This window comes from Lissotriton vulgaris, chromosome 7 (genome assembly GCF_964263255.1).
Source record: "Lissotriton vulgaris chromosome 7, aLisVul1.2, whole genome shotgun sequence".
Taxonomy (NCBI): Eukaryota; Metazoa; Chordata; class Amphibia; order Caudata; family Salamandridae; genus Lissotriton; species Lissotriton vulgaris.
The window spans coordinates 63,700,743-63,718,810 of NC_141695.1; the positions used below are offsets into that span (position 1 = coordinate 63,700,743).

At 44.1% G+C, this 18,068-nt stretch overlaps 1 protein-coding gene across 1 annotated transcript; it reads right to left on the reverse strand.

Annotated features, from left to right (window-relative positions):
- Window positions 1-16,638: 16,638 nt before the first annotated feature.
- LOC147700733 (taste receptor type 2 member 40-like) lies at window positions 16,639-17,607 on the reverse strand. The gene has a single exon (XM_086929203.1). The coding sequence runs from the start codon at window positions 17,605-17,607 to the stop codon at window positions 16,639-16,641; it is 969 nt and encodes a 322-aa protein (XP_086785329.1).
- Window positions 17,608-18,068: the final 461 nt, after the last annotated feature.

Consider the following 18,068-nt stretch of genomic DNA (forward strand, 5'->3'; position numbering starts at 1 on the left):
CATAGTGCTCGTAGAATTGATTCCTTAAACTCCCACTAATGTTAGAGCAAGGGTGAAGAAGTGGGAGGTTAGATAGATACTGGCCACAATAGTTATGTACTGCAATTTCAAGTTGCTAGTTCTACAGTGACACAGCTTTCTGCTGAATCATTTTCTGTTAATCTTAAAGAGCATAGATTACAGACTATGTCTTTCTTTCTTCATATAGATGCTCCTTCCAAACCAACCCGGAAGGAGCTGGCTAGACGGGCCTGGCAACGAAGGCTGGAGGCCACTGTCGCTGAATATTGGCGGCTGGTGGCCCAGGAGGAGGGGGACACGCAGTCTACAATAACATCTACCAGCACAGCTGCATCCTCCTCCGCGCTCCCTGGGTCACCCAGTCAGTGCAGCAGGTCTCCAGCGGTACGGAGCCAGGGTACCACAGCCACCCGCCACTGCCGAGCAGCAAAGAAATAAGCTGCCCCCCACAGCAGTTGTAAAAAACTGATGCACTCCCTTTCCCTGAGGGTTTCCTACCTCGAGCAGGAGCTGCTCAACACGAAGACCCTGCTCGAGACCCTCCGCAAGGAGCATTCCTACCTGGCCCGGAAAGTCAACAGCAGCAGCCAGCAGTAGGAGGAGATTGTCTCTTGCCCCTTTTTTAAAGACTTCTGGGGGGTTGGAATTGGGAGTTGGGTTTTTTCACTTTTTTGGACTTTTCACGGACATTCGTTGGGGTTAGGGAGTTGGGTGGGTTGGGTCTTGTGGGAGATTATTTTTGGCAGGGATATAAATATACTTTAAACTTTATCTTAGCATACATGTTTTTTTACTGCTTTTGAGGCTGGTGGGTGGAGGTTTAACAGTAAGTTTGTTTTCGTGAAACTTAAGTGGCATCTTGATTCAAGTTGTGTAATTAATTATCCAAATGTTTTCAAAACTAAGTGCCTCTCACAGAGTAAGTGAATTCAATAGTCCTAGGACTTTACTAGTACTAGCGTCAGTCTCTCGTCTCTCCTAATACCCCATTATACTTCCTCCCCCAAACGCTTATCTTACCTGTAATTTGTGTTTAGAAATAGGGCTAGGCACAGGGCTGGCTGCACGGCAAATGGCGATTAAGGTTGGCAATACTGAGCGGATGAAATGTCATCATTGCGTTGGTACTAGTGGTGTTAAACAGTGGCAGTTGCAGCATCTGAAAAAAAAGAAAATGAAACCTTGTTTGTCCTTGCCGTAGCATTATAACGGTACAATAGAGAATATAGCAGGTGACAGTACACTAGAACAGTGCCACAATGTAGCCTAACAAATGGAAAAGTATTGAAAGTATAACTAGTACTTGCGTTGAATTTCTTTGACATTGGCAACTACTACAAGAAATAGTACCGAAGGTGAAGGACACAGCAGCGTAATAATTTGCCACGTCTAGGAGGAGGATGTTCTTGATGACCTATCAAGTTGATGGCGCACATAAAAATCTGCTTTCATTTGCCTATAGTGACTGAGTGTCAAGCTGAGTAAGAATAGAATATATCCTCGGAAGCCTTCACCAGCCTGTTGCTATGACCTTATCCTCCCCAGCAAGTGTGTGGAATTATTGCTGTCATTTAGTCACACATCATTCAAAACCACATAGCCCGGGGGAAGAGGGTTAGGGTTTGGAAAATGGATGGGAATGGGGGATTTTGGGAAAGTTTTGTTGAGAGAAGGAAAAAAAAGCACAGCATGGACAGACAATATTTGAAGATAAAGAAATCTTTGGGTACAAAGCTAACAATAAATCTTTTAAGTGACATAAAGGAAGTGTATACACTACTGCATGCATGGTTACTGAAAAGTAAGTAGCACTTTCGACAACCGTGAATGACATTATGCGACAGGACAGGGCTGCAGCATTTTCACTTGCCTATCTCTGCACTCAGAGAAACACTCCTTACATTAAATTAGGTTTAAAAAAATAGCAGAAGTAAAACCTATAGAATGGCTGTAGGGATGAATTTAGAAGCAGAGATCCAACAAATGCAGAGTCACACTCATAGAAGTTCACAGCAATACCATTACTTAAAAGATAATTAGAAAAGAACGGATACTGTATCTGTATGTTGTTGTAGCTGTCCTGTTGAATTTGGTAAGTTGCATGCATCAAACCATTCCTCTGATTAGCGGGACTCCTCCATTCTAGCTGACGCTCCATCCATCAATGTTGGTGACCAGAAGACACCCTGTCCACTGCCTGCCTGGCGGATGCTGAATTGCGGCTCGCAAATGTGAAGCCTGACTTCATCCTTTTTTTCCCATTGCACAGACAGAAACCCGACCTGTAATTATTGATGGAAAAACAGGAAGTGATATTAGAACACCACTGACAAATAAATATAAGGTATATACGCTGTGTAGTGCAACAAGTCACACTTTGAGTTTCCTAATAGACAGTACAATATTTTTTAAAGTATGGGCAAATTAATTTAGCGGATATTTCCCCTCAAGCTAGGTGTACTGTAAACTGTGTTTTAGAACAAAATTAGACCTTCCCAGTAGTGCTCCCACCCAGACCCTTACTAAATCCAGTCTCAAAAATGTAGAAGACCCCCAATCAGATCTCAAAAAACGAGGCCTAGTAGAACACTGGTGACAAAACGTACTTTGAAAGTAAAAGTAGGCCCAAATCCCCCCTTACCCACCGTGGATTGTATTCAAATCACTTGCAAGCAAGAAAAAGTATCCATACCCAGTATCGCTCCAAGACTCGCAAATCCCCCCACAAACAGCCCCCCGCCTAAACACATGCAATACAAATACTGCTAACCCTAACGAGCCCTAAGTTAAGAAAAGTGGCAAACGCTTTCTTTAACTATGACAAATCCCCCCATTTCCACCATGGATTTTCATCAAATCACTTGCAACCAAAAATTACACATTCCCACGAGTGCTCTAAGACCCCAGAACTCAGTTGCAAAAATCTAGAACACCCCGAAACACATGCAATCCTGCTGCTAGTGCTAACCCTAACGAACCCTAAGTTACAAAAAGTGCCAACAGGCTTTTCCGCATGGATTTTCTCCAAACCAGTTTTATCTGGTATTAGACCTTCCCAGCAATGCCCCAAGACTCGCCAACCCACCCGCAAAAAAGTACCCCCAAACAGCCAAAAAGCAAAAATGGAAAATCTCTCTTACAATATTTTTCGGCCTTCTGTCCAAACGCACTGTGCAGCTAGGTCATAACTCCCTATTTTCTACCATGGATTTCCTGAAAAAGCAAATGCAATCAAAATTAGACTGTGCCAGCAGTGCTCCCAGACCCCAAAACCCACCCACAAACACCCTGAACACCCCCAAAGAGCACCTCAAAGACAAGCAAGTCAGCAAAAACGCAAAAATAATTCGCCTCCGATTTGGTCCAAACCAGTTTTATCCGGTATTAGACCTTCCCTGCAATGGCCACAGAGTCGTCAACCCAGGCAAAAACAAGTAGAAGACCCTCAAACAGCCAAAAAGCAAAAGTACAAAAATGGGGACTGTCATTTTCAGGGCAATTTCCAAAATCACTCCGCGTGCGCTCTGCAGCTTGGCCCTAACTCCCCTCTGCCACCATGGATTTGCTTCAAACCTCTTGCAATCAAAAGTATCCATAACCAGCAGTGCTCCCAGACCCCAAACCCCACCCACAAACACCAGGAATCCCCCCAAACAGGCCCCCGAAAACATGATAGTGAGCAAAAAGGCAAAAATGTTTTCAAATCTGATTTTGTCCAAACCAGTTTTATCCGGTATTAGACCTTCCCAGCAATGCCCCAAGACCCGTCAACTCACCCTCAAAGAAGTAGAACACCCCCACAAGTGCAGAGTCTTTTTTCATTGGGCGTAATCCAGCCCTCTGCTTTGAGGGAAATAGTAGTCTGGAGGAGGAGGATAGAGGAGCATGTTCTTGTGAACTTGTGAACCTGAGGAATGCAGCTGTGGCACCTTCAAATCAATAAGCAAATAAGTGAAGACAGTTCTGCTGATTGGCTTGTTTTTGTGATTAGGTGATTAAAGTTTTAATTATATTAACTGTGCAAAACAAAGAAAGACAGACACACAGGAATAAAAGTGAATAAGGACGAAAAAGAAAGTTACTGATTCATTGGCTCATTTTCAGGACTCAGTGTCAGGGAATAAGAGTTCGTCCTCATACTCTGCGAATTCAGGCGGGAGTAGGTCACCTAACAGAGAAGAAATTCCCTCATCTAAGTTGCTGTCCTCCTCGTCTTCCGGCGTGTATTCTCATACTTTGTAATCTGGTGGTATGAGTTGCTGATTCATCTTGATCATTGTTAACCTCTCCACATTTTTTGGTGAGAGGCGGGTCCTTTTGCAAGTTACAATGCCACCAGCAGCACTGAAAACAGGCTCAGAAGACACACTTCCGAGTGGGCAAGACAAGTAGTTTATAGCCAGGTTGGAGATCTCTGGCCACAATTCTTTTTTCCCATGCCAATACTCCAATGGTTCAGCATTAACATAGACCTCTGTTGAGTCATTCAGATAGTCCTGCACCATCGACTCAAGGTTCTCCACGGTTCCTCCACTTTGCTTACTTTTTGCTGGGACCTTTTGAGAAGCAAACCAAGCTTAGTTAGCCAATCATCTTCTTCACCCAATGCTACTGTTGTGTCTGGTGCAGATTATCTGGTTGCCGGTGTCTTTAATGGCTGAGAGGTCACTTCTGCCACAGCCACAGGTGCAGAAGTGGATTCTTTTGACTGGGGATGGCCTGCTGATGCTGATGTACTGCCTTTTCCTTCAATTTTCTGCCGTTCTCTTTCAAACCTCATGGCTGACATAGCTAGCCAACGTTTGTACTTTGAAACTTCTGCGTCACCAAGAGGAAAGAATGCTCTGCCTGCCAGTGCCTTTTTGTAGCGTGGATCCAGAATAGTAGCACAAATGTAATGCTGTTCTGAGTGGATCATTTGAAGATGTTCATCGCCAAGTAGGCGCTGTAATAATTTCTCCGCCAAAACAAAAGCTTTTTGCTTTTTTAAAATCTTTTTCAAACATAGAAGACACCACCTTCAGTTGGTGCTCTAGCATGCGTAACAATGGGATAGCTTTTCCCAAATTACAGTCCTCCCTGCTGACTGCACACTTGAAGACCTCAAAAGGACGAAGCATGGCTGTCAGGCTTTTAACTAGCTCCCATTGCGCTGCATCTAGCCTCAGGTCCTTCAGGGCTGTACCCAGTGTTAAGAAATACTGATTGAGTACCGTAAACTGCTCATACAGACGCTCAAGCATGTAGAAGGTTGAGTTCCAACATGTTGGCACCTCCTGGATGAGTGCTTTCACTGGCATTCGACGTTCATGTAGCAGACCCCTGCTTCTGGGCCTTAAAAGAATGGCTGAAATGGTTGCACATTCTTCGGCAGGTGGTCGCACACTGGACTTTCTTCACTCAAGAATTTTTTAACAACCAGGTTTATACAGTGCGCCAAACACGGCACTCTGAAATATTTACCCAGATCCATGGCCTTAACTACATTGGCGCCATTATCCGTGGAAACATAACCAATCTTGCGTTTTTTTGGGGACAGCCATTGAAAGACCTTTGTGTTAAACTCCTCCAAAATGTTTTCTCCTGTATGACTTATCTCCATGCCAAACATGGCTAGTGTTGCATGTTTCCGAGCAGCTTTAAAAACGTTGTCCGGGTCAACACCTGCGTTTAGCTTTGCTTTAACCCCTGAAAAAAAGACCCAGTGTGCAGTGATGCACATGTAATCAGTGCCTGCACCACTGGTCCACATGTCTGTTGTCAGATGTATAGTGTGAACAGCACTCTTCTGCAAAGCTGCCCCAATCACCTCCAGCACATCTTCATGTAGTGCTGGAACCGCAACTCTGGCAAAATAGAACCGGCTAGGAACCTTCCATTTAGGGCTGAGCTTTGCCACTAATTCTAGAAAACCAACCCTTCCACAAAAGATAAAGGGAGAAGGTCCAGAGCTAGCATTTTAGCCAGCTTAGTGTTATACAGACGTGCCAGTGGGTAGTTGTGATCAAATGGCGCTTCTGAAAACAACATGGTTCTAATGATGGGCTGGACCATTTTAAGGGGATGATGATGACTTCTTCGACCCAGTTACACTCGATGATGAACTTTTTCGCATTGGTGTCTTACTCTCTCCCACACTCTTAGTGTGGCTCACAGGGGGCATGCTCCTGACAGGGGTACTGGGTGTAAGTGAAGTGTTTGACGCTTCTTCCTCCTGGTCATCATCAGATGAAACATCAATGTATACAGTTTGTTGACTTCCAATTCAGGCTTCCTTGATCTCCTTTAGGTGCGCAAACCATTGGACAGTGTGCTGTCTCTCAAGATGACCTCTCTGGCCTCCGGTACCATAGTTGGTACCAAACTTACCACGACTAACTGCAAGCTTACAAATGCTACAAATGGCTATGTTTTCCCTTTTTGGGCAAACACTAAAGAAGTCCCAAACTGCGGACTTGAAATGTCTGTGGGGGCGGAGGAGGCGATACTGGTGGTGGTCATGCTGCTAATGCCAGATGAAGTGGAGGATGTGTGTTGCCGAACTTTACTAAGTTGTGCACTTGCACCACCACTAATTGAGGTCGAGGTGGATGGAGGTCCCTTCTGGCGAGAAAGAAATATGGAAGCGGTAGATGGTGGTGTACTAGTTAACTCCAATGATGGTGGCGTTCCCATTGCCTCCTCGTCGACAACATCATCACGGTCAGCAGCTTTTCGGGCTAGGGTCAAAATGTCTGTTTGCTGCATGCCCACTGAGGCTGGAGTGACGTCTATGATGATTGCGTCGTCGTCGTGAGAGTCTTCATCAGCAGGAGTATATGCCACTTCTTGTTCAGCATCATCATCACACTCCATAATTATGAGACTTTCGGGGACCTTCCTTTTACGCTTAGCTACCTCTGTCAGATCATGGTGTGCCTCACTCTCAGATGGCAGTGGTGGTTCCCAAGTTTGATCCGTATCATCAGAAGGAGGTGGGCTTCAAGAAGATGTAGACACCATCCTTGATCTTTTCCTTGCTAGGAATGTGGAAGACATGAATGATCAGGAGGAGTGGCTTCCTCAAATGATACCTCGGCTTTAATGTCGATTTCCTGATGTGCCCCTACTTCGGGAGGAACAACTATTGTGGGCACTTGTGCCCCTCCATGCACCTCTGCTTGTGCATCTCCTTGCGCTGCCTCTCCTTCCACAAGTACTTGGGCTTGTACTTGAACATGTGGTTGTTGTTGCGGCTGTGGTTGTTCAACACTCGTCAGATGAGTTACAACAACCTGTGTTGATTGAGGGACATTGCTGCTACTTTCTTGCGATGAGCCAACATCACTCGCCGATGGTGATTGAACAAGTAGACTGGCTGCCTCTGCAGCACTCAAGGGCTTGGACTTAGTTTGGCGTGGTGGTGGTGGCACTGAGCCCAATGGAGCGGGGTGCTGCTCCCAGCTTGGTCCCCAGGAGATCCCGCTGCTGCTGCAGGCGTACTTTTTTTTTATTCCCAAAAAATGTGGCTGGCGGCACACCAGTCTCCTTGGTAACTTGCTTCTTCTGCTCCTTACTGGCAACTTTCTTGCTAGAGGAGCTATGGGGAACGTTTTTGGGGGCCTTCTTCTTCAGAGGTCAGAACCGCAGGCCGCAGTTGCACGAGTTGCAGAGTTGTCTGTGGCCAGATGTGACGTTGCGTGACGTTATGCTGCACACACACACCGCTGCAGGACTTTTTCCTGGCACTGGTGGTTCTCTTGAGTCTTGTGCACCTAAAAGCAATGGAAGACAGAGGAACATCAGTTCAGTTATACACCCCCAAAAGTCAAAAAACACATAAAAATCAGCACAATCCCATGCCATCCATGCCCTCAATGATGTTTAAATTCAAGACACCCCAAAGAAAGACTAGGCCCATGCACCACTCACTAGCCCTGGGCAAAAGGCCCCAACAGCAGCCAAAGAAATCGAAAAACACAGAAAAATCAGCACAATCTCATGCCATCCATGCCCTCAATGATGTTTAAATTCAAGATACCCCACAGAAAGACTAGGCCCATGCACCACTCACAAGCCCTGGGCAAAAGGCCCCAACAGCAGCAAAAGAAATCGAAAAACACAGAAAAATCAGCACAATCCAATGCCATTCATGCCCTCCATGATGTTTACATTAAACAGATCCCACAGAAAGACTCAGTCCATGCACCACTCACTAGCCCTGGGCAAAAGGCCCCAACAGCAGCCAAAAAAATTGAAAAACACACAAAAATCAGCACGATCCCATGCCATCCATGCCCTCAATGATGTTTAAATTTAAGACACCCCACGGAAAGACTAGGCCCATGCACCACTCACTACCCCTGGGCATAATAGATGAAAGCTAGGCAAAATGGGTGCAGGCCTGAGAACACTGCCTGCATTCAAAATGGCCCCTTGCCCCCAGGCACATGGCCAGGGCCTGCCTGTACCAGCACTCAAAATGGCCCCCACCCACATGGCCAGTCCCCATCAACACCCCAAAAAATCAAAAAACACACAAAAATCACCACAATCCAATGCCATCCATGCCCTCCATGATGTTTACATTAAGGAGAGCCCACAGAAAGACTCAGTCCATGCACCAATCACTAGCCCTGGGCAAAAGGCCCCAACAGCAGCCAAAACAATCGAAAAACACACAAAAATAAGCACAATCCCATGCCATCCATGCCCTCAATGATGTTTAAATTCAAGACACCCCACAGAAAGACTAGGCCCATGCACCACTCACTACCCCTGGGCAAAAGGCCCCAACAGCAGCCCAAAAAATCGAAAAACACAGAAAAATCAGCACAATCCCATGCCATCCGTGCCCTCAATGATGTTTAAATTCAAGACACCCACAGAAAGACTAGGCCCATGCACCACTCACTACCCCTGGGGATAATGGATGAAAGCTAGGCAAAATAGGTGCAGGCCTGAGAACACTGCCTGCATTCAAAATGGCCCCTTTCCCCCAGGCACATGGCCAGGGCCTTCCTGTACCAGCACTCAAAATGGCCCCCACCCACATGGCCAGTCCCCATCAACAGCCCAAAAAACGGAAGTCAGACAAGACGGAAGTCCTCATCCTGGGACCATGACCCTCCGCCTGGAACGACTCCTGGTGGCCCCCAGCCCTGGGCACCGCCCCCAAGCCAACAGACCACACACGCAACCTGGGCTTCATCCTGGACTCCTCCCTCTCTATGACCAGACAAGTCAACGCTGTATCCTCATCATGCTTTCACACCCTTCGCATGCTTCGCAAGATTTTCCGATGGATCCCGACCGAAACCAGGAAGACAGTCACCCAGGCCCTCGTCACCAGCCGACTGGACTACGGAAACACCCTCTACGCCAGAACCACAGCCAAGCTACAGAAAAGACTCCAACACATCCAGAACGCCTCTGCCCGACTCATTCTGGACATCCCCCGACGCAGCCACATCTCCGGCCACCTGAGGGACCTGCACTGGCTCCCCGTTAACAAGAGGATCACTTTCAGGCTCCTCACCCACGCACACAAGTCTCTCTATGACCTGGGCCCCAAGTACCTCAACGACCGCCTGACCTTCTACACACCCACCCGCCAGCTATGGTCTACCAGCCTCGCCCTCGCAACCGTACCACGCATCCGAAGAGCCACCGCCGGAGGCAGATCCTTCTCCTACCTGGTGGCCAAGACATGGAACTCCCCCCCATCCACCTCCGGCTGACCCAGGACCACCTCGCCTTCAGGAGACAACTCAAGACCTGGCTGTTCGAGCAGTAGCGGACCCCTTCCCCCAAGCGCCCTGAGACCCTTCCGGGTGAGTGGCGCGCTATACAAATGCTGTGATTGATTGATCGAAAAAATCAAAAAACACACAAAAATCACCACAATCCAATGCCATCCATGCCCTCCATGATGTTTACATTAAAGAGACCCCACAGAAAGACTCAGCCCATGCACCACTCACTACCCCTGGGCAAAAGGCCCCAACAGCAGCCAAGAAAATCGAAAAACACACAAAAATCAGCACAATCCCATGCCATCCATGCCCTCCATGATGTTTACATTAAAGAGACCCCACAGAAAGACTCAGTCCATGCACCACTCACTACCCCTGGGCAAAAGGCCCCAACAACAGCCCAAAAATCGAAAATTCCAAAATTGTAGTTGCAGCAACTGTAATGCCCCAAACAAACTTACTTGTGAAATTTCTAATCCAAAAGTGATCCAAAGAAAGTCAAAAAGGCCTCAAATCCAAATATCCAGCAGCATCAACAAAAAGTAATCCTTCCAGGTCAAGATCCGAATGAAAGTGACCAGCACATGAAGAAAGCACTGGGAGGAGCCTGCTGGACAGGAACAGGAAGTTGGAGACTGTGGGGCACTTCCTTCCTCCCACCCCCTCCCCCAAAATGGACTCCTTGCAAAAAAAAGTGCAGGCAAATGTCAACCTGAGGAGTTATTCTGATAAAAATCATCATTTTTAGAAGGTTTATGCTGCTTGCTGGTGCATTTCTTGTGCAGAATTGCAAATTTTGTAATTTTGTGAGTGCGAGATTGTTGCTGCCCGCCGCATCTACGTGTTCACAATTGCGAACTCCCGCGATACGTGATCACGGCGTACTCGCGTTGACAAACTCTCGCTGTGCAAGGTGGCAAGCCGCAATGACGTAATCGCGGTCGCAAACTCCCGCGGGATCCCGCAGCAAGATCCAAAATGGCGCAGCACTTGCAAAATATTGAGAAAAACAACTCGGCAAACGCTGAATGACAGTAAGTGAACGCCGCGCGCAGCAATATTGTATCACCAAGCAAAAAAATCCGCCGTGTGCGAATTTGCCGATTTTCGGCAAATTCGCGAGAGTTCGCGGATTGCGAATTTACCAAAAATTCGCAAAATCCGCGAGCGAGCGGAATGGATTTTATGCCCCTGCTTAGTCGTTTTCCCTATGTTAGCATGTTATTAGACAAACATATTTTTGCTTAGTGCCACACTGCAACTTTGACACAGAACATGCTGTTGTTTTTGCTTTCTTCTCTTTCCTGGGATTTAGTCTGAACACTACAGACAAGATCGAACATCAACACCCCTTGGTATTCTGTTCTGGTCAGGCCCTAGCACCTAGACAAAACACGCAGATGCAGCTGTTGTTTGGGAACATGTACTTTGGTCTTATGGGTATACACGGGTGGGTAACACACAGTTGGAGAGGGATCTTTCCAGAGAAGGGAGCATGACAGCGCCTGTGATGTAGATCTTCCATTTACAGACTGAGGTATGGGGTCTGCAACAAACACTCAGAGACCTTCTGATATATAATCATTGCGTTTCTGTATAAAGGCAGGGAGGTTAGGTTACGCTGTCATATACCATGACAGCCCCTTTTATGATTTACGGACTACTTGATAAGCTAACCATACTTGTGTTAGGCATTTTTCTACTTGTTGTGGCACATATTCCGCATACTAGGACATCATAGTTAAAATACATTTTTTTTATTATTCTTATGTGTGTTTGTAGGTCTTGTTGTGGACTGGTATGAGAGTACTAGCAAAAGGGTGTGTCCTGTAACCGCAATTCCTCAGAGGGTCTGGAGTGTTGTCTTCTGGGGTGTCTAATCACTTGATCCTGTGTGAGTGAGTAGTCGAGTGAGACACTTTAGCTATTCGGACCCCGGGCTTATTGGGAACTCAGGTGGTAGGATGACTCAGTCCCGGCCTACTAAGGTTCCATGATCCCAAGCATAGTTCTGTGACTCCGTGGAATCCCTGCAACATGGCACTGCCAACGTTAGGTCTGGTACTGATTCGCTGAATGCCTGAATAGCTCCACAATATCTTCACACCAGTTCACATCTGTGGTGCCTCCTCAGTTAGAGGGTGCAACAGTTTGAGGTATGTTAGATTTAGTGGAAGACAGTCCCATGTGGTAACATATAAAGTCATGCCAGAGCACTTGTTCTGCAATTTTTACTAGTTAACTCTCCCGAAATTCTTCAAAACTCATAGTGGAGGATGGATTTCTATGCGGTCCAACCGCCATAGAAATGTAGAAAGAAAGGGATTTTAGGGGTCACTAGCAGGGTCCAGGCCCCTCTGGGCCTCTGCTATGGGCCCTGGCATGCACCTATGGTACCCCCCCGAATCATCCATGCATTGAGCGCCACATAGTTTTGCAATTGCGACTTGTGTTGTGACCAGCAGCACAAGTCGCAATAGGAAAAATACACTTTACGATCGATGTAAAGGCGATTGAATCATGATTAGGAAAGCAGGACCTCCAACGCCTTGTCGTGCAGTCCAGTTTTCAGAAACGATGCTGGTTGGCACTTGTCCGAACTGCATCATAATGAGGCCCTTAGTAGCTTTTTGTGCTCCTTTGCCTCAAGGGTGTGTTCCCTGGGTTTTTCCTGTGCATTCCAGTGCAACCAGCCATGGATTATGAAGCATAGTACTATCTACTAAACAAGGTGAGCAGGACTTTGTGCCAGAAAATAAATCTTCTCAATTTTTGCATTTTGACAGGAGTGCAGTTTGAGAAAAGTTTTCTTTTCTCAAAACATTTTCAACTTTACATGTGTACTGAACTGTACAGCACACATTTGAAAGTGGGTAAAGTGCAAAGCAGGGTAAAAATATAGTACTTTGTACTGGAAGGAAATCCTTCCAGTATGAAACCTATGCTTGACTTCACGCTCAAACTGTTGCACTATGGTATGCTGATTGCTTCATATTATACGGCCAAGAGACCCCCCCCTTTACCTCCCTCTCTTTGCTCCTCTATTTCTGTTCTTTTTTGTTCCTTTTTCATAATTTTTTTCTTTTTCATGAAAGTTCTATGGACTCCCATAATGCAGAATGGGTTGTGCCCGGCATGATTACCTGAGCGGCCCTGAATGGCCAAATGGACACTAGGATGTCATAAGCTATGCTGGACTGACAAATACAGCATGATATTTACAATGTATGAAGACACTGCATTTGTTATACTACTTCTATCTGATCTATCCAACCCTTCAGGTAAACAAGGAATGATAGATGCCTATTGTATCTGTTGGTAAATAATAACTAAAAACTTTTTAAAAAAAGAACTCATGTGGGCGTACTGTACAGCACACATTCCTATGCTTGACAGCATGCTCAAACCGTTGCGCCATAGTTCAAGGTGTGTGTATTCGCACAAGGCAGCCAAAAATTACCATTAATTAATAGATATGCTATTTTTTATGTTTTGAAAGGCTTTATTGAATATTTATAATGCATTGTTCTGAATGATAGTTATACTATTAGGGCGTCAACTATTACAGGCAACAGAGATTGAACGTTATACATATACTGTGTCTACAGTTTTCAAATGCAAAAATATGAAATGCAATCTTGTAATATATCAATAAATATAAAGTACATTTAAGAAATAAACGAAATGTTAAGGGAAGAGAATGGAGAATGGAGGGAAGAAATTGGTAGGGAATAGAAAACTGTATGATTACATTTTGTTTTTCAGGTAATGGTAAAAAAACATGAATTGCAAGAAAGCTCATTATCAAAAGAGGAAGAAACTTAAGAACAAGTCAAGCAGGTTTATCAACTTGATGAGAGGTAATGTTTTGTTTTTATGCCAAAGAGCTATATTTGTTGAGAAACATCGTATCTGGAAACCATCAATTTTCTATTTTTATAACAAGCAATATAGATATTACACATGTTATATCCAGCCTGCGATTGAAACATACCACATACCACTATGACTTTAAATTGACATTAATAGCATCTTTCCAATTTGCAGTTATCTGCCAAAAAACGACTGCTTTCGTAAATTATTTAATCAACAGCTAGGCTTCCTAAGAAAATATGGGGAAATGCAAAAGGAATATTGACACATATGCTGAATTTATTTCCATACCCAGAAATCACGTGTATGAAGAAACACACATAACATATGAATTAAATCACTTAATGGTTTAGTACAAGACCAAACATTATTATGAGCATCAGTATTTATTTTTGTTATTGCAACAAGTAATTAATAAACAATTGCATATCAAATATAATGATGAGTAGTGTTTGAAGCATGAGATAACTTGTGTATTTTTGTCCAAATCAAATTCCAAAGATCTACAGGTCAACCCAGATGAAAGTATTTTTACCAAATTAACTCTGTTTTTACTTTTTTCGAGCTGTAACAGGTTGATGTACTCATTTGTAGAGTAGTGAGGAGTTCAAATGAGAGAGTAATATTTTTTGTATATTTTTGTCATCTTGATGAGCCTCATCAATGTTTGAGATAGTGGAGAGGGAATCAGAAATAGCATTAGGTATTAAGGAGCATATCCTTTCATCTGGTAACAGCTTTCTGAAACTCTGGAAAAGGGGTACATAATCACTTCCCAATAACTCATGAACTCCAAAAGACTTTTTTCTCTTCCCATTTTCCAAAAAAGCAATCCATTTTTAATTCTAATATTATTATTGTACCATATTGCAAAATTGATACAATCCATTCTCCATACTCCTATTATCAAAGATTATAAAATTGTCTGACAATCTTATAGGGATAGTCATTGATAGAAAAAAGGGAAATAAGCAGGCTTAGGGCCAGATGTAGAAAGGCCTTTTGCATTTCTTAATGGGACGAATTAAAATTTTGGGAATAAAGAAATGCAAAACAGTCTTTCAATATGTATAAATGTCTTTAGGAAATTGAAAAATGTGATTTCGCAAAATGTGATTTCTACTCAGTAGAAATCTGATTTTGCAATTTCCTAAATAGGAAACCGCAAATAGGGATTTCCTACTTGTGATTTCCTGGCACATGTAAGAAAGAATTTCCTAAATACAAACTGAGAATTTAGGAAATGGAATTACCATCAACTCACAGTCGATGGTAACAATGTGCAATTTTAAGGAAGCACTCCAAGACACTTTCTGAAAAGTGGAATAGACACCACACTTGCACCAAGGGCATATTTGTGCTCTACATGTGCACAACTATTTTTGTGGTGCATTATTGAGGGCTTAATGAGCACATGGGGAAGCAGCATTTACAACACTGTTTCCTTAATGCATGGCTTCACAACGCGGTTGTTACAATGACCGCGCTGTTACCACGCGTGCCATTACATCGCAAGTTGTGTCAACGTCTTGGTGTAGGGGGCGTGCAACACCAGAGAATGTTTTGGATTTTACATCCAACACCTTCCCTGCTGTTGCACAAACTGGAATAGGAATAGTAATGTATATGTTAATTGTTTCGAACGTGCGCGCCAGTGCGGAACGTTCGAAGAAACGGGTGGGGCCGCGACGGCCAATGGTCGTTCGTAGCACCTGGTAGGTAGAGCCCGGACCGGGTTAATATTATTCTTAAGTCCTGCGTGCACCCTACAGCAAGTCATTGAACCAACTTGTGATGTAATGGCTTGTGTGGTAACAACGCGGTCGGTGTATTAACCGAGTTGTAAAGGCATGCGTTGTGAACACATGCATTGCAACGTCATATATTTGACCACAGGCATCCTTGGTGTAGAATTTACAAAAGAGCAATTTCCTAATAGGAAATAACTATTTTGGAAATACAAAACTGGCCCATTGGTGTGCAAGGCATGGGATTTCCTAATTGTGAATTCCTATAAGCTATTCCTACTTTGTAGGAATCGCCATTAGACAATCAGAAATTTCAAACAAACCAGTTTGCATTTCCTAAATAGCGATTCCTATAGAGTCACTATTTAGGAAATGCTATATTGCATTTTTGTACCTCTGGTCTTAATATGTCTGGAAAGAAAAAAGAGATATAAATGTTTTCTACATGAATCCATAGCAGTTGTACAAATTCAGTGTGAAATGTCCACCAGGCTGTCTCAAACAAATATGGCTCTGTTATGCTCTCTCTCTTACGTGCAATGCAGCTCAGCAACGTTTGCTGCTGCATTGTTTGGAATGAAAACCTACTACATCTGCCCTGAAGTTTCTTCCATTCTGGTGGAAGTTCTGCATCATCAAGTTCAATTTGCAAGGGGAACTTTTTACATTTCCTGGTACTAAGAGTTAGAAAAGATATCTGTAGCACAAACAATGTAAATATTGTGCACTAATTAGGTGGGCAGAAACATTGAAGAACAATCTTTAATAATCCTGTTCTACATTTTGAGGTGTGATACCAGTTATTGAGCTCAGTGTGACTCGTGAATCGAAGTTGCTAGCTTCCTTAATTTCTAGTACAGACAGATGGAAAGCCACAGGTGCATGAATATTACAATTGACTGCTCATGGTTTACAAAATTTGTCCCGAAATGATGTTTACTTCTCAGTATGGATGCAGGCTTGACCATTACAGCTGAATTGATCAAGAACTGAACGCCTCTGGTTTGATATTGTAGATTTCTGGTCATAAGAAACAGTTGGCAGTTGCTTTTAGGCTTCCATGAATATCTGACTTTGTTGGTATATTTGGAATTTCTCACGTGTTTAGATTTTGCTGCTCACTTTTTCCCAGCTGTGTTGTTTGACTACTTTTATGTTCTAGTAATCTGTTCTCCAGAGGAAAGTAACTGATTTACTTGCACAGATGAATGATGTGCAGCAGTGCTACTCTTGTGAAATTCAGAGCACAAATTATGCCAGGCTTATGAGGGCAACACAAGTGCCTCTCTCCTGCAGCAGGTCTTGCGAAGGATCTGGCCCAGTGTCTTCTTCAGGCTGGGGTTGCCATGGATGAGGATGCTGGAGCTCATGGCAGGGAAGGCAGAGGACACAAGCCTACATGTTATAAACACTATGCTGCTATATGTGAAAACTCTTAAAACAATGAGACAATATACAAGGTAATTTGAGACATAGAGGATCAGAAGCATGGTCACGGTCTTCATAGCTCCCAGGTGAGCGTTGAGACGCGGGTTCCGAAAGCTGTCTCCACTCTGTGACATCCGCCTTAAGTGTCTGTAGAGAGAAGTAATGATCGCCCCAGCAGAAAAAGAGAAGATGGCAAAGGCCACAAAAGCAACAAGTGCAGAGATTATAAAGACCATGTAGCACCCACTTCCTAGTAATGAGACAGTCGTGGTGGCGTTACTGGAGATTCTGAAACATGTGTCATTCAAAACCCAAGACATTTGGTTGGCGATGTCCTTCTCACTGAGATAGCAGCCTGTACGAGTGATGTTTGTCAATGAAACCAACAGTGAGCAACAAAGGAGCCAGGGCACAACCTTTGAGTATCTCATCCTTAACCAGATGTAAAAGGGGTGGCTCCATTTGACAATCATGATGCAGTAATAGACACAGAGCCATGCGGCGACCCAGAGGCTGGAGCTTTGCAAGCAGGAATAGGTGGTGAGCAAAGCATGAACAACTCCTTTCATATTCACAAAGAATTCTATGAAGAAATTAGTACATTGAAGAAGCACAAACATGCACTGAAGACAAATGTTGTGGACTCCCAGGATGGTCATGAGGACATTACTGATGCCTATATCTTTGTCGATCTTAATCCAGTCACTAACATTCATGGTGACAATGAAAGAGTTTCCCATCAGTGCCACCACACAGAAGATTACATCAAGAGCACCTTCAGCTACTTGGATGGGTGTCATCATTGTGGTCTCCCTAAGGGTTCGGATGACTTTCTTGCACCAGCTCTTCTCTATGATCCCCTGCCTTCCTTTTTCGCTCTGAGTTGTGGATCAGGGGTGTTTTGTTGGTTGGCCTAGGCAGGAAGTCACTGAAGCATTTCAAGGTAAATTAATGTTCTATAAATGTCTGTAAAATTTGACTGATGCAAATTGTGAGTTTATCTTTTGAATCCTGCTACCTGTTGCCATATAAATTTAGCTCTTTCTGCACCCTGTTTTTTTTACTATCAATTAAAAAATCTGACTTGTCATTGATGTATTGTTAAAAGGTTGAAGGAGTCTATGTGGTGATGGACTCACAGTGGTACTTTGGGAGCAGACAAAATAATGTTTCATTGAATGAGAGAAATGTGAAGTACAGACAATAGGTGATGTGAAGGAAATCTGAAATTTGTCAACCCTTGTCTGTTGAACCAGAGAAGTCC

Coding starts and splice junctions, on each gene's coding strand:
- LOC147700733 (XM_086929203.1), bottom strand. CDS start 17,607: ATGATGACACCCATCCAAGTAGCTGAAGGTGCTCTTGATGTAATCTTC.